The sequence below is a fragment of the Anomalospiza imberbis genome, chromosome Z (genome assembly GCF_031753505.1).
Source record: "Anomalospiza imberbis isolate Cuckoo-Finch-1a 21T00152 chromosome Z, ASM3175350v1, whole genome shotgun sequence".
Classification (NCBI taxonomy): Eukaryota; Metazoa; Chordata; class Aves; order Passeriformes; family Viduidae; genus Anomalospiza; species Anomalospiza imberbis.
This window is the reverse complement of record NC_089721.1, coordinates 29,676,787-29,694,858: the sequence shown is the minus strand read 5'-3', so window position 1 is coordinate 29,694,858 and position 18,072 is coordinate 29,676,787. Positions and strand designations below refer to the sequence as shown.

Below are 18,072 nucleotides of genomic sequence, written 5' to 3'. Positions count from 1 at the left end.
AGGGACTTGGATGAAGGGGCAGGTGCCTCCTCAGCAATTCACTGATGACACAGAGCTGGGAGCAGCGGCCGATACCCCAGAGGGCCGTGCTGCCCTTCAGAAGGGCCTTGACAGGGTGGAGAGATGGGCAGAGAAGAACTGTCTCAAATTCAACAAAGGCAAATGCAGGGTCCTGCACTTGGAGAGGAAGAACCCCAGGCACCAGCACAGGCTGGGAGCTGATCTGCTGGAAAGCAGCTCTGAGGAGAAGGACCTGGTGGACAGCAAGCTGTTCATGAGCCACCAGTGTGTCCTGGGGGCCAAGAAGGCCAGTGGTGTCCTGGGGTGCATTGGGAAGAGCATTGCAGGTTGGGGGAGGTGATCCTGGCCCTCTGCTCAGCCCTGCTGAGGCACATCTGGAGTGGTGTGTCCAGTTCTGGGCTCCTCAGGACCAGAGAGACACAGAGCTCCTGGAGCTGGTCCAGCAGAGGGTGATAAAGATGATGAGGGAACCTCTTTTAGGAGGAAAGGCTGAGAGAATTGGGTCTGCTCAGCCTTGAGAAGAGATGACTGTAAGGGACCTTACTGTTAACAAGTATCTGAAGAGAGGGTGTCAGATGATGGATCCAGGCTGTCTTTGGTCATGCCAAGCAATAGAACAAACAGCAACGGGCACAAACTGATGCAGAGAAAGTTTCACTTGAACATGAGGAAGAGATTCTTTAGCGTGCAATGATCAAGCACTGGAACAGATTGCCTAGAGAGGTCATAGTGTCTCCCTCATTACGATATTCATGAATTCACACACAGTTTTGTGCCATGTGCTCTGGGATGACCCTGCTTGAGCAGAGATGCTGAACCAGATGACCCTCTATAGTCCCTTACAATCTGACCCATTCTGTGATCCTGTGAAATACAATTACACATTTCTACATGTTACAGTAATACTGGGTTGAGGAACAGCATTGATAAACATAGTTTCAAATATAATTCTTAACCAAGTTTACAAACTGATGTCCAAAACTTAAAAAAACCCTCACTTCAACATGATTTCTTTTCTTATGAAAAACATGAGATTCCATACCTTGTTTTTGAAGTAAACCTCAATTGGTAAAATGAAACCAGCATATCCAGATTCTTCAACCTTGTAGGGTGGGTCCTTGCACACTGAAACAAAGAAAAAAAATTATTTAACAAAAAAAAAAATTCTGAAATTCATAAGCAAACCCCATGAGTACATCTGTGACAACAGTTCTACGTGGCGCTGTTAAAAACCTGCACACATGCAAGCAGGATCTATCTGTGCATAACTCAACCTGAATTTTGCAGGCAAATTCTTATTGCCTGCATAAAACCTCCACTGTATGGACAGGAAATCTTTATCTCAAATTTGAAAACTTTATTATTGGGAAAGCGGGGACATAACACAGCACTCCATACAGTGAAGAACATGAGGAAGGTTAACTATGGTATTATGTTTAAATAATATCCAGATTTTCCTTAAAGGATTCAGACTTCTGTAACAATACCATGCATAGCATTATCCATAATACAATCTTTTTCTTCAAGTTCTCAGTTTAATGCAAGGGCTTTTAGCTATTTTGAATCCCCACAGTACTGAATAGTACATCTCTGAAGAAAGTGGCACTAGCTGTCAACTCCAGTCAGTAACAAAAAGTAGGCTGTTACAGAACTTAGAACAGAAGCCATCTCTGCCTTCTATTTGATTGTATGGCAGTCTCCTTACAGAACTCAAGTCTATGTAACACATTAGCACAAAGGGAGGCTAAGCTTGAGAAACCACCCATCTAACTGCAGCATCAACTCAAATGCTGCATGTATGACATGCTATGTATGAAAAATCATGTCTATGGCACTACCATCTCACTGAAGGTTTCTCCACTGTAGTCTGGTAGAATGATGCAGTTAATAACACAAAAGGTTGACTTCCTCAGAAACGTCTCCTCTACCTCTGAACCTAGCTGACTGGAAAAAAAATTAAAACTATTAAATTAATCACAATTTACTCCTTTCAGACTTGCCTGGTAGTTTACAAAAATAATGTATTGCAATTAACTGTACAGGATCTGATTACCAAAATTATTCTTTTTAGCAAAGCACTGCACATAGGCACTTAAAATCCTTTATCATCCTGAAAACATGACAAGCCCCATCAGACACATCCAGGAACATAAAAACTCCTATGTTCCCAACAGTTCAATCAGTACTGCAGCTTTCTGAGGACATGCAAGTTTGGTTAATCCCCAGCTAAGCAAACACAGTGGAATTTTCTACTACTACTACTTGCCATTCTCCTCGTTTGCTAGTACCAAACCCCTCAAGGGTTAGGGAGATCACAAGTCCTTGCTCACCTACTGCAGTTGGCTATCACTATCTCTTTCACTACATGAAGTTCACAAAATGGGAAAAGGAGGGAAAAAGAGCAAGAACAATCTCTTTTACACACTGTTCTGTGTATAAAAAACAAAAACAGAGGAGCTATAGTTTGTAAAGTGGTATTTGAAAGGTTTTGAAAAGAAGTATTATGATGATTGGTCAAATCTAAGAGATTGTTTCAGACCAAGGTCTTCAGCTGGAAACTGGAAAAACCTCCCAGAAGTAGTATTTCACTTTATATTGGCATATCTTCTCCTAAGACAACTTTTCAGCATTTGAAAAATGTAAATATAATAGTTCTAGTTAAGCAGAGAGGTTACAGTAATATGTATTGGCAATTTCTCAGTCAATGATAAAGGAGCATTCCTGCTCCTCCTCTGCCTTTAGTAGACAACTTGAGAAGAAAGCCTTCACAATATTTTTGAATGGTCACACACAGAAGATTGAAATCCACTTACACAAAAATGGGGAAAGATTATACAAATTGATAGAAATGCAGAGGCTTTAGAAACAGTGATTTCAAGCTACATATTTGTGATGTCACAAACATCACATCATCTTCTTCCTGAGCACTTAATTGATGCAGAAAACATCATTAGCATAAATATTTCTCATTGCCTCCCTCATTAAGCTCTTCCTGCAGATTTACACAGCTGTCTGCCATGCTGAATAGTACCTTATCAAAGTCTCATGGTTCTTCAAAGAGTCTGTAACAGCTCCCAGTTTTGATAAAGCCTGGATAATGGGCTGCAGAACAATCACCTGGAAACTACTTTGGGTGTCTTCCCAAACTGAAAGATGGGCTTTTAACACAACAAAAATTCTACTCTTGTGAACGAAATCTTCCTGAAGAGAAATAGAAGTGACTGAGCAAATCTCAGTGCTATTGTGTATGCGCAGGCTGCAGCTATTACATTTTTCTCACATTTTTTGTGGAAGCCACCACTGACAGAACATACTGACAGAAATGGCATTTCTGTGCACTCTGAAACAGCCCTCCCTGGGCTAAGCTCTTTTTGTCTTATTGAACTGTCAAAAGGAGTAACCAGGGTTGCAGTGACATGTGGTTTAGCCAAGCCAACAGGAAATCATCCTAGCAAGGTATGCTGAGCGGAGAAAAGAGACGTGGCAAGAGTTAAGTAAACCACAGAAAAGGAAGTAAGAAAACAAACAAAAACACCAAAACAGCACAGGAGAGGAGAAGAGGGGGAAAAAATCTCAAACCTGTAGGGAAAAAGGTAAAGAGAAACAAATGCAAACTGCAAATGTAGACCAACAAACTCAACCAACAACAGAAACTAGGAAGGAGTGACTTTTGAAAAAGGAAGCATCTAGAGACCCTAACAGATTTCACAAAGCTTGCTAGGAAAAAAGTGACTATGCTAGATTAGGTACATAAGAAAAAAACACTACCTTATTACAAAAAATTTTCCTCCTGATTCAGCGAGACAGAGGCATTTCACCTCTGACTGCTCCTTTCCTTTAAAGTGGCACTTAAAAATCCATTTCAAGTGCCAGACCAAGTGTCTTGAACATCATTTACCACTAAGACAATTATTATGGTCAGATTTCTTTCTCCTAAGGAAAAAGCTTGTATGAACACAATTTTCTCCCTCTCTGCTGTATCTTCTGTCTAGGTGGTCCAAACTCAAGGCAATCTCTACAACAATTAAAGCCCTGAAGATCGCCACAGTTAAAAATTGGTGCCTGATAAGGCAGTTCCGAGGAACATCACTGAGATGCAGGAAGAAGTGGGCAACAGCACACGGAATAACAGACCAATTATAACAGTGTTTCCTGTCACAAGAGTTGTAGGTCCAGGGGAAGATAAGTAAAAAACATAAGCAAAATGACACATATTTCTTTACACGCACTGGCCACAGAATAAAATGTGCGTAGGTTTGTTGTCTGTGTAAGCCAAAATAAGGAGCTTAGCTCAGTTGATCAGAGCATGGTGGGAATAACACCAACACTGTGCATTCAATCCCTGTACAGACCACTTAAATGCTGGACTCAGTGATCCTTGTGGGTCCCTTCCAACTCAGAATATTCTGTGAGTTCATGGTACTGACTTATTATTATATGTTTGTCAGAATAATCTCTTTCCCCATAAATGAAAATTTTAGTCCTAATGTATTTGCAAATAAATTTGCTAACCAGATACAACAACTAAAATTATTTTAGGTGCAATTTTGAAATAAAAATAGCAGCTTGTGCAATGTAATCATAATGCTGATGTCTGTCACTTATGTTCACCATCTTTCATTGTACTGTGGGGTGAACACTGCTGTAACAGGCAGTAACACTTGGTATGTTTAAGGCCACAGAATGGAAATTAGATCAAACAGGTCTCTAACTATAGCTAAAGCTATTGTGAAATGCTGCACAGAAGCGTGAACACAGGTGAAAGCAAATGACTAGTCAAGTTGTAAAAAGAGGGAATAGGGGAAGGTGTAAAAGCTAGGTCCTAGGAAAAGAAGAAGGTGGAATGACTGTTTCCCTTAATGCTGAAGAACCATACACACATGCACATGTGTACCACTGTACAGGGGATGAATTCTATGAATTTTTTCAGGTGCTCACCTACAGTATACTGTCACTTAACCACCTGTGACAGAAGACTATTCAGGCACTCAGCTGCAATGCTAGCTGTATTACAAACACCTCACGAACAAGAATAGTCAGAAACATACTGGTTATGCTGATCCATTCATTTTGAGCTGCCTTCCTACACAAACAGGTTCCAGTAATTCATAGATGATGATAAGTTATAGAAATACTCCTCAAACAAAACCTGCCTTCCAGCAAGCAACTGCAAGGTATCAATAGGCAGCAGTAACAGCAACACTATCACTACTGTAGATATTCTCAGTTTAGATTTTTTTTTTTCACAGAAGGCAAATGAAAGTTTATTCAAAAGTACGCCTCTCTTTTATAGAGAACATTGTGGACATTAATTCTATTGGTTTTAGAGTAAAAACATGTTACTTGATTGGTTACATTGGACTTAGTTCAGTGTAGTAGAACATATCTATAAACAATATGAACGGAACATAAGGTAATAGATTGTTTACATTCCTCTCAGACTTTTTCCTAGGCTTAGCCTGGCAGAAAATTTTCTCTTTTTCTCTCTGACTGAACTGAGAATATCTACACTACTACTACTACATAATTTTAATTATAAGGATTTATTCTCAATAATGATTCAATATCTGTTTATGTTACATTGCCTAATCATACTTTCAAGAGACCCTGCAGAGAGACGTTGACAAATCAGAGGGCTGGGCAATCACCAACTGTATCAAGTTTAACAAAGACAAGTGCCAGATTCTGCACCTGAGATAGGACAACTCTGGATATGCAGAGAGACTGGGGAATGAGACACTGGAGAGTACTGCTGCAGAAAGGGACCTTCGCAAATCAGGATATTCCATGAATCTGTGACACTCATTCTACACATAAGAAAGAAATGAGAGTGCTCAGTTCTCATCCAGAGCATTCTGTAACTGAATTCTTTTGATAATGGCTGCAGAATGAGTCACCCAAGATCACAGAAGTCAGAACAAGCACTGATGATTACCTGTCCCCTGCTCTATCCGGACAATACACCTTACCTTCTCTACAGTTCACATAAATTGCTTAAATAATTTATCTCACATTATTTATTTCTTTATTCCGCAAGTGAAGCACTACTTTTTCTTTCACAAATGCATTCCCATATGTTGTATCAGACATTAACTGACACTGAAGGAACAGATGCAATCAAGCCACAACGCCACATTTCACTAACAGTGACTACACAGAAGCATTTGGACATAATAATAACAAAATTCTAGTTAAAGCTATCTTTCTTAAAAGCTTTTAAGAAAACTTTTTTTTTTTTTTGACAAGAGATACACTTGCCAGTCTAACAATGTTGAACACATCATTATTAATAGATTTTTTTTTCTTTATTAAGAATACAGTCAGAATGAGCAAGTAAAGGCAGAAGTTCCCTTCCAGCAGATTTCAACACAACTTCAGGATGATGCAGAATAATGTCTGCAAGAATTCACACATATTTTATGCATCCTGCAGGATACTCCAGGTGGGTGCCTGTAAGAAGTGATGCGTTCTTAAAGAGAACTGGTTTAATAATAAGGATTTTTGTACTAGTATTTTATAGATATTTTGCCCATTATTTGCTCATACTGGTCATGCTCTGACCAACTTTTTCATCTACTCAACACCACCTTCCTTAAAAGAAGTCTCAAAACCAATGGGTGGCATTCATTTTCAGAGGAAGGCAGATTGTGGTACCAAATCCCTCCTGCAGCAATAATTCAGCTTTAAATATTCAGCTGTGATTTTTTAAAAGCTCTTTGACTCCACTATTCCGCAGCCCACCTTGCCAGCTGGAAAGGTCCAGTATGTGGATTCTTAAAAGAAATACAAAAACAGCCTGGAAGAGAATGGCTCTGTTATCTTCTAACTTCAGGCACCTCAGCCATTAATATAAAAAAAAATTCTAGGCAAGTTCAAACAAACTGGTAAAAATTACTAAAATGAGTATGGTTTAAATTGTACATCCTAGACTAGGAATAAGGAGAGTAAATTTGCTTCACACCTTTTGCTGACATGTACTTCATGAGAAAGATAAAACCCCAAGAGAAAGCAGAAAAGGTACTGAAAGTTCTAAGACAGGGCTCTCAGCACTGCATTTACAGATATATTACATTGCCTCCCTCACATAGAGAGTGACCAGATCCCCACCATTTCTATCAACTGGATAGGATAAAAAGATACAGCTTAAAATCCCTTAAATAAAGTGAACCTTAACTAAATTTTGGAGTGACATTTTCTGTACGCTGTCTACTCCCTGACCATTAAATAGCTTCTTCATCAACTGAGAGCAATCTAATACACAAGAAAGGAGGGCAGGGAAGTCTCCAAGTCTGTGGCTGAGTTTGGACTCAGTCACACCTAGGGTCCATCAGGAGTTTAGAAAAGCAAGGGGCTTGTCTCTGAACCTTGTGACTCAGCAGAAGGGTTTCACTTAACCATTTTACATGCTTACTCTTTTCCATCTCTGGTCTCTGTGTCATTCATTCTAAGCTGATTCTAATCTGATTTTGCTTTTTGTATTTCATCCATGTAATAAGTAATAGAGTAAACCTTGCCACTGAACTTTGCTAGTTACAAATTTATATTAAACTTGCTTTTGCTAATACCTTTGACAGGGATTTTTTAAGCAACCTAAACCACTCATTTGCAAGTCACTGTTATGTGTGATGGAGATGTGCTTTCCTGAAGATGGCTGAATGCTTGCCTGCCCATGAAGGAAGTAGTGAATAAATTCCTTGTTTTGCTTTGCTTGCATGCACACCTTTTGCTACACCTAATAAACTGTCTTAATCTCAACCCACAAGTTTCTCACCTTCATCCTTTCAATTGTCTCCCTCATCCCACTGGGAGAAATGAACAGGCTGTTGTGTGGTGCTTAGATGCCACCTGGGGATAAACCACAACATTACCCCTCCAGGACTTCCAGCAGAAGGGACATTTTCCTGATATAGAAAGATCCTCAGGAAGCTGCAAAGTTTTGAAGTTCATTACACATCAGATGGTGCAGAAGCCCCTCCTCTTGACTAAAGGACACAAAGTTGTCAGCTGTATTCTGCACTGCACACACAATCAAAAGTCCTTACTGAGACATTTAGAAGTTACTGGAAACGTCTATGATCACACATAGTTTACGCCTGTCAGCCCTTCTCTCTGCTCCCTCATGTTTCCTCTGAACAAGACAGGAACGCAAAAGAGACGGGAAAAGAATAAAAATGAGTACTTTCAAACTGAATTATTCCTACATTTTCTGCTTTATGTCTAGATGTTATTTTTTTCAAAATAATTGTATTTTTTAAATACAGTTTTTACCAGTTTTCAAAAATTACTGTTAAAAAATTTACAAATGTCTCAGGTATCAGTGCAGTACAGCACTACCAAAAAGTACCTGGTCTAGAAGCCTTTCTTAGATGAGCATGACACTAAAGAGAGGAAAAAAAAAAAACCTTGAACAACTGAACTGCAGCTCAGGCTGCCTGGATAATAACATAATAAAACAAACAATTATCTTTGATGGAAAACACATTAGGTATAACATTAAAAACTCAGACAATAAATGTCAATTTGTCCTGTAGATATCATTAGTATTTTAAGAGTAATAAAAATTTCCAGGAATTGTGCACTAGTACATTCTCATATTTGTATAGAATGTACAGCCCTTGGGATTTTCTATTCTACTCAGAAAAACAGGTCCCACAACTGCAGAATTTGAAGTAATTTCTTTCTTGATTATTAGATACCTTTTCTTCTCATTAAAGACTTCGCACAGGGAATATTTTTCTTAACCTCCAGACAGATATTTAACACAACAAATCTTATTCTCTGTTTTAACTTCATCATGCTATGCAAGGATCCAACTGGGAATAAGCATTTCAGAGCCAACAAAGTCAGTCTGTATATCAGTGGCGCCATAACTGTGTCAAAATTTTGGGGTTAAAGAAGTTTTACAAGCAAGCCAAGACTAATTTTTTTTTCCAATCACACCTCCATCCTTCATGGTTATCTTACTTGACTCATTGCAGAATGAGTAAGGCTGAAAGAGACCACAAGTGAATGTGTGGTCCAACCTCCCTGCTCAAGCTGCAACATCCTAGAACACATGGCATAAAATTGTGTCCAGTTCTTAAGTATCTCCAGGGAGAGAGACTCCACAACCTCTCTGAACCAGCTCCAGGAGCTCTGTGTCTCTCTGGTCCTGAGGAGCCCAGAACTGGACACACCACTCCAGATGTGCCTCAGCAGGGCTGAGCAGAGGGCCAGGATCACCTCCCCCAACCTGCAATGCTCTTCCCAATGCACCCCAGGACACCACTGGCCTTCTTGGCCCCCAGGACACACTGGTGGCTCATGGACAGCTTGCTGTCCACCAGGAACCCCAGGTCCTTCTCCTCAGAGCTGCTTTCCAGCAGATCAGCTCCCAGCCTGTGCTGGTGCCTGGAGTTCTTCCTCCCCAAGTGCAGGACCCTCCAGTATCTTTTGCTAAATTTCAGACAGTTCTTTGCTCTTCAGATGTAATATACTGAAAAAAAAAATCAATTTTGCTTGTATCATCTATCTGATTACCTTCCTGAAGCTGTTCAGAGTAGGTATACTTATGATCATGAACGCTAATACCTCCCAAAATTATTTTAGCATTTGGAGAGTGGGACTAAGAACAGGAAACAAAAATTATCTCTTCCAACACATTCATACCATTAACTAACAAAAGGAAAATTTTTTAAAAGTATGTTAACTTAAGCAAAACACAGATGAATTAATAAGACATGAGCTTAAACTATCAAAGAGTATTGCTAAGGCTAGAATAATTATTTATGGTAAACAGTGTGTTTACATTAATCTGCCTGTTTTTTCTGCCTGCCACCTAGCATTACTTGTGTAACAACAATACAAAGCTCTGCAATCAAAAATACCCTGGAAGAGAGAGACTTACAGTTCATGTGCAAACATGCTTACAATTAATATGATGTAAATATATGCTTCAGGCATAAACTGAGTTTAAGAGCTGTGCTTGCATACAGGTGATGCAAATGTTGTATACACTGGCATGCATGTAATTTATCACAACAGTTACACTATTAAGCTGATAGGAGTCTTGAGGGGAGAAAACAACCATGTGAGGATAAGGAAGTGACATATAAAACTACCAATTTCTTCAACCAGAAATAGTTAAAATTGCAATACTGGTTCTGACCACTGTAGCATGCCTATAGCTTTATTCTTCTCCTTAAGAGAGGCAGAACAGAACAAACTATTTCGTTTGGAAGGGACCTACAATAATCAACTAGTCCAACTGCCTGAACACTTCAGGAGATAGTTCAAGTATGTTGTTAAGGACATTGTCCAAATGCCTCTTAAACACTGACAGCTTGGGGCATTGACCACCTTTCCAGGAAGTCTGCTCCAGCATATTTGACTGCCCTTATATTAAAAAAAAAATGCTTCCGAATGTCCAGTCTGAACCTGCCCTTGCACAGCTTTGAACCACTCACAGAAATCCTGCTGCTGTGTCCCAGGTAGAAGAGATCAGCACCTCCTCAGGCAGCTGTTCAGGGCAATAAGGTCATCCCTCAGCCTCCTCCAAACTAGGCAAACCCAGAGTCCTCAGCTGCTCCTCATAGGACAATCCTTCCAGCCCTTTCACCAGCTTTTTTTCCCCTCCTCTGGACCATTCCAGGACCTTCCCACCCTTCTCAGAGAGTGGGGCCCAGCACTGTGAACAGCAGGGTGAGGCTGCACCAGGGCTGAATCCAGCAGGATGATCCCAATCACAGCTGGTGATGCTGTGTCTGATGCACCCCAGGAAGGGGTTTGCCCCCCTGGTTGCCCAGGCACACACTGCTGGCTGGGAGCTAACCAAGGCTTCCAGTTCATCCTATGTGTTTCTCACACTGCATGAGTTGATGCACAAGCATTTCAGATACACTGAAAGATTATATATATATATATATATATATTTTCACAAAAGTTAGCCACTGATACATTTCTTCACAAGCTCTGAGCACTACATTCTACACAGCTGACAAACTCCCCTTTGCACATAAAATAGAAATGGAAGGAAAAGAAACAGAGATTGGACCATAAAGGCAGAAAATCTTCAAAGTGGCACATGGTCTAACCCTGAATAATTGGTTTTGCTGTAGGCCAATTCCAGCATGAAGTGAACAACTAGCTTTTTTTTTAATCTTTACCTTAAAAATTGCTATATTAATGAAATTGCATTTGCACTAATAATCTGTTGGAAATCTGTAAAACAGTAAAGTGACAAAACAGACTTCTAAGAGATCATAGCTACAGTTTTCCCTAATAAAGCTAAGTGTTTTCTCATGTATAAAAGCCATTCATCATGCTGTACTTCAAGTCTGCTCTTTTGAAAATATCAGAAAAAAAGTGGATTAAATTGCATTTGCAAATTGGTCTTTTTTCTTTTAAAAAATGCCACAACGTTAATTGGAAAGCTATTGATGGAAACATCACCAAGGTTTTACTCATTTATATGCTACAGAATAAACAATTTCTTCTGTAATACCTAGCTCTACTTGTTTCTGAGAGAAGCAACACAGTATTGTTTCCAATCTTCTAGTCCGTGACATCTTTCCAATTTCACTGTTGAGTTGCAAGCATTCAGTAATAAGGAAATAGTTTTGATTATAATTCTTGAGGAACAGGTTTAGGGGTCGTAACTATTTTAGTTATGCAGATCTTGAAAAGAAAAAAAAGAAATTTTCCTAATGACATTCACATAGGCATACTGCTAACATTAATTTTTTTGACCAAATACCCCAATCTTTTTTCAGACAGAATTATCACACCAAAAATTCTTCTAAAATCACTGGAAAAGTAAGTCTTGAGTTTGTGAAGAATAGTTCAATGGAAACACTAAACTTTTTGCTCTTCACAATGTATTTATCTTGCTTTGGTATGCCTCTGGCACATACTATCTCCGTTTATTGTATTGATTAAATAACAGCTTGAAAAACAGAGTAGAAATAATTCAGTGTAAACATCTTGAACAAAAATTAGAGTGCATACCACTAGTCAGACATACAGGAAACAAGTAATCTTAAACCACCATAGTTTCATTAGTGGTCATGACTCAAAAAAGACTGCAGAGGAACAGAAAACTACGCTTTTCTTCAGTTTTGATAAGGGGAATATAATGATTCACCTTGGGTGAAGAAAAGCAATTCAAATCTGCAAAACTATGCATGTAAAACAATTTCAACCTTAAATATATCCTCCATTTAACATTCATTTATTATTATTTCAGGAATTAGAGTATATACTGTCTAGAGGACATTAAATTAGTCAAAATGGAAATCAGCATTTTATGCTAGCCTATCATGTGCTTTCAACGGGTCATGCTCTTAATTTTTTACAGAATAGCAGATTCTCTTGCTGGGAGAAATTTTATCCAAAGCATTATTTCCCATAGTAGATAGACTGATTGACAATAGTTAACTGCACAAGAAAGGTTTTCAAAATCTGGCATATTTAATTCCGGATGTTCCTTACCTTATTTTTTATTTGATGGTTTCTCTTAGTTTTTTGTTTGTTTGGGTGTTTGGTTTTATTATTTGTTTTTGTTTTACCCCCAGCAAACTCGGGGTATATTACCTCATTACCTGAAGCTGTAATTGGATGATTAAGCCTTATATGTAAATGGGCCAAACTTATACCTGTAAGAAAAACTTATGACCATTATCCATCTTGGGTGTACTGCCCCTCTCAGAGGCTTCTGACTGCCCAAGGTGTACCTGCTGATGGCCTTTAATAAAAACCCACTTTTATTCTCTTAATTTTGTCTAGCTTCTGTTTTAGGTACCCACTCCAAGGCATGAGTTATACAAGCTGGAAAGCAAAACAGTGAGAGATTCCAAGACAGAACTGCAACTGTATAGGAAAACATAAAATAAATGCAAAAAATACTCTCTTAACTTGACAGAGTCAGGATGTAACCTGACACCTGTTAGTCAGGGTGTCGGTAACAGTCTGATTAAATGGTGGCTACAGTCCTGTTGAAATGTCAGATGTGGTTAAAGCAGTGATCCTGTAGAAGGGTTTGATCTTTCCCTGAAGGCCCAGTCATGTTAATGGAGCTCTTGTCCTCTGGGAATACAGTGGATAAGGCCATTTGTTCCAATCCACAGATTATATCCAAGTAGGAATGTTTGGTTCTTCCCCCTGAGCACAGCATCTCATGAGACCTTGATAGCCCATTAGCAGAGATAGCCCCTGGAGGGAGTTATCAGGGATGTGTCATGGACAAGATAACACTGCCCCACCAGGTTTTAACAGTTAATGGAAATGGTGAATACACACTTTTGGTTACATCTTACGCTGTCACCTAAGACAGTGGGTCTTCTTTGGGTTTTTTCCACTAGCAACTGTCCTAGGAAACTGTGTGAATACATACATTTTAGATTTTGTTCCCAGTCTGATCTTCACAGAGTTGAGAAAAGAACAGCCCTAAGCACAGTGTGCATGCAATTTATTGTTCAGTTAAGAAACTAAAAGAAAAGCTATGTGGCTTTGTTTCCCTAATCAGAGCAAAACTCAAAGCAGGTTTCCCCACTAATTTTTTCTGTGTGTTTTCAGAAGCCTAAGTCCTTCCACCAGCCAAGTGTTTTAAAAATATCATGATATATCAAAGACAGGTAATGCTAGTTTTTAAATTCATTATGTTCCTAGTAATTTAATTTCAGAAAGGTAAGCACAAAACTCAACAGACATCAGCCACAAGTTTGACTGTCACATTTCTGGAGCATCTGTCTTTGACTTTCTTTAAAATTGCCTTTCAAACTAGAACTCCAAACCTAGACAACAGAAAAACTGCCTCCTAAAACATCATCCTTCAGTCTTTTTTTCTCATGCGACATGATACTCTGCTGACTTTTACCATGGTTTCCCCTGCAGATAGATAACACAGGAGCCTTTGGACACTTTTGGAGATTTCAAAGGGAATGCAGACAGAAAACACCCAGACCTAAGGTCAGTAACCCATAAGTGCAGTTAATGAAAGGCAAAGAAAGTACAACTTGTGGCCAAAAAGCCATGTCCTTACTCAAAGCAAGTGGAAGAGGAAGATTCAATAGATAGCATCAGAAAAGTCTCACTTAGTGCAGAAGCTGGACAAGTAGCACCTCAGGCTGCAAGCTCTGGGTTTGGGTGTGCAGGCACTGGAAAGGGTTCCTCCTTGCAGGTGCTGCTCTCCCCCACTCATCCATTTAAGAGAGCACTTTGTATCTTCTATAAACCCACATACATCCTAATACTTGTCCTCTAAAGCAGACCTCATAGCAAGTGAGGCTGAACCGCTGCCATCACACATATCCCCTGCAGCAGCAACTATCAGCAGCCCCCATTCAGCCTGAAAACAACACTCAGGATCACCTCCTTGCTCCACACCACCCAGATGTACTTGTGTTCCCCATTTGCTTCCCTACCACCAGTCACAGTAAGGGCTACTTCTGAATAGCTTGTTATCTGAGAAACTGACAGCCCCTTTTCCTTAAGTAAGAAGATTACAGTGTCAGAATGCCCATCCACGGCCTCATGCTGAGTGAGTACTAAAGAACCTTCCCACAAGCAGAATCCAACATACTACAAAGAAAACAATAATAAAATTGAAACTGAAGACTCTTTGGTGTACAAAAACCGACTTGAAGTCAGTTAACGTGCCAGTAGGAGCCCCACATCTGAAAGCTGCAGAGAACCTTGAGGTGGAATGGAGTGAAAGGGCTTTTGTTCTAGCACACAACTGCCATATCCATCTTCAGGAACTGACTCTTGTCAGCAGCAAAACTTCAGCCATATATTTCAGAAACTAAAAATGCTTCCATGGCTGTTTGCCATACCATTTTAGATAGACTGAGATTACAGGAGATGCTAAAGGAGATAGAATAAATCAGTCACACAACTGTCACCTGTAGAAATGCCTAAACAGGCTTGCTGCAGGTCTTGAGATCAGAGACATGTAGATCTTTGCTATTTAATAATTATTTGCTTTTAAGAGTCCTCTAAGTCAAACCTTGCTAATGTAAGTAAAAAATAGGACTAAGCTAAGAGAAGCAATCAAAGGACAGGTATTGAAAACATACATAGTAAATTAACTATTTTTAGAATACTTCACCACTATCTTCCAAAATGTCCTGAAGTTACTTTATGAAGACTATTTACTTATGTACACAAAAGACAGCACGACAAAAACTAATTAAGTTGTATAATGGTCCACATAATAGTAGCAATGGAACATTTTTCATTTTCCCCAATTGCTAACATACCTCTGAGGACAGCACAAAGGATCAAACCACCATCTGCTTGAGGGTAAATTTTGGGGAAAGGACAAATCAACAGCAACTTTTCCTTGCACTTTGCTTTAGTTAAGAGCAAAAGTAATGACAGACAGACTGAAATTAACATTGAGCCATTCTGAATTTTTCCTTCACAAGCAATCATAAACAGACTTTCTTAAGCTTTCCCACAGACAGAGCAAGCTGAAGTATTTAAGACTCCAAGAACAAGAGTGAGCAATAGTAGGGATGGCCACTTTACATGTAGTGGTACACAGCAGGAGAGAACTGTCCAGTAATAAAAAACCCACAGCAAAGTCAGTTTTAAGGCTAAAAGTTGAATGCATGGTTAAGACAGTATAACCAGCTCCTACTTGAAGACTTCAGAACCAATCTAAATATCAGGATGGACTGGAGAAGTAGCACATAGACATAATGTACTGCAGGGACAAAATCTTTGTGAAACAGAGTGAATACAAAAACTCACATGAGCAATCTTAGCTTTATTTATTGAACAGGCAGATTGTTTTGACTTCCATCATTCTTAACAAGGTATTTTTCAATATGAGTGCTATTTAAAATATTTATTAATGACTGAATGTAAGACAGGTATCCTACTGAGAAAAAATTCTTGATAAAAGAGAATTATGTTCTGTTCTAGCTGAGCATAATGAAGACAATCAGCTGATTTTACATAACTTCCTACATTTACCCAGAGAGTAACAAATGGTAATCAATGTAGAAAGAAACATATAAAAAAAATCTTTAAATGGAATTACAATTTAAATACAGGTCTTTTAAGTAACAGTCACTTAACCCTTAGTCTTCTTTATGTTCATAAGAAGGTTATCTCAGTAAACTGAATGGCTGAATATTTTCATTAAATATGTATTTGCTCTTTTGCAGTGTAAAAATTTCTCTGGGTAACAGAATTGCTGTAATACTCATGAGATGTTAACTTACCTTCATCCTTTAAAAGATCAGAGCATAAAAATCAGGAAAAGCTGAGAAACCTCAAAGGAAGTACTAAAAAGCATAAATTGCAACACCGCTGAGAAGAGCTAAATTAAATCTGTGACATACTTTACTCAAGTAACAAATAGGATGTACAATCATGTGCTTACAAATGTGACTGTCACAGCCTCAATACACACAAGAAAATAAACCATTTAAGACAGCTAAGACAACCCCAGACATGAACTTTCACAAACAGATGAGAATAATTTACCTCAATTTTTAGTCTGAACCTCATCAAAAGATTCTCACAGCACTTGTCAATAATAAGGACAAATTACAACTTCAGAAGACATCAGTTACTCAAAGAGGACACTGAACAATATGTGCTGGTAAATATTCCCTTGGACCGCCCAACCTTTAAATCACCTAATCCACTTAATCTCTATTTGCCATAATATCTGTACATGAACGCATAGCACCTGAGTGTTTCAAACCTGTAATTACTTTTTAGACAACAGTAAAGCTCATACAAATATATACAGTAGCTAGAGGAAACATAGAAAAGTGGAAAAATATGGTAAAGAAAATGCCAGTGGAATTCTGTCATTTTCTGAAAGTGGCATACTACCAGCTTCAGCAGCTAATTTCAATCTCATCTCAAAAAAAAATGCTTCAGCATCAGTCCTGCAAAAGACAGCAGCAGCCCTGCAAAAGTAGCTGTCTGTGGCACTAAATACACTTCACTTCAGACTCATGACATCCCAGAACAGACTCACAGATTTGAGCATATAGTGGCAGTAAACAAGTGTTCTCCTTCACAGGATAACTTTAAAGCCTCTAGGCAAGAGGTGTATAGCACATCTGTACTGGTTCTGGCTGGGAGAGAGTTACATTTTTTCAGTTTCTTAAATATGGGGCTACCATAAGCTTATTCTTGCTACCTAGCCTCAGTTATTGTGCTGGAAGCCAACACACACCAAATTTCCTGTGAACCTACAAGCTACAGCTTGTGAAAATGTTTAAGCTCAAGTCTATGAATTTTCTACAAGAAATATGTTTGCTAAGTTAAAGTGATCAATCTCCATTGTAATTTTAATGTAAATATTATAACTATTGAACCATGCAATTTTCACATTTTTACCCTGACTGCCTTTACAGCAGAGAATTTGCAGGGAAACCCCTAAGGTTCATCTGCCAGTGACCTAAGCATTTGGCAGAGACTTTGGAGTACGGCTTCAACACCATTAATTAAATGAGTACGTTTCACAGAACTAAAAAATAGTTTCCATTTTTCAGTAAACTGGCCTTACATTAGTATATTGACTTGCACTGAGCACTTTCTTTGGTTTATTTCTGCTCTTCTCTTTTGTCATCCCCCAACCAACTGTCCACTCAGAAAAATAGGTAGGTATGTACAAGAATCCATACATCTGCTACTGCTGTTTCCTGCGTGAACAACCCAAAAAAATACAGCTATGCCTGTCCTAGGTGTTCAGATAACCATAATTCTACACTGAACATTTGGCAGCTGCCCATGTATTTTAGCCTTTGAAAGCATACATAATTGTGTAGGCAATGTGATGCCTAGACTGCAAGTCAATCCATCAAACTTCTCCAAAGGGACTAAATCTGCATTAAGATCCTCGATTAGAGAGTAAAAAAAAAAAAAAAAAAAAAAAAAAATCTTTCTTTGTCTCTCATATCTTCTTCCAGAGCTCCCCCAAAATACCTGAAGTAACTGTCTTATAAATACATACTGTTTTCAACACTCTTGGTCCCTCAAGACCAAGCTTGGGGATAGGAGTTTAGGGACAAGGAATAACTTCATGCTGATTGCCTGTCCCAGAAC

General features: G+C 38.9%; 1 protein-coding gene across 6 annotated transcripts in view; it reads right to left on the bottom strand.

Annotated features, from left to right (window-relative positions):
* The window catches only part of MLLT3 (MLLT3 super elongation complex subunit), a 120,450-nt gene that overhangs the window by 62,327 nt on the left and 40,051 nt on the right, over nt 1-18,072 (bottom strand). For all 6 annotated transcript variants that reach the window (XR_010994554.1, XM_068176795.1, XM_068176797.1 and 3 more), the window contains exon 3: nt 1,064-1,146. Coding sequence is in view for 5 of the 6 variants with exons in the window: in XM_068176795.1 (XP_068032896.1) it covers nt 1,064-1,146 (83 nt within the window). In the remaining variant the exon portion in view is untranslated. The remainder of the gene's footprint in view (nt 1-1,063; nt 1,147-18,072) is intronic.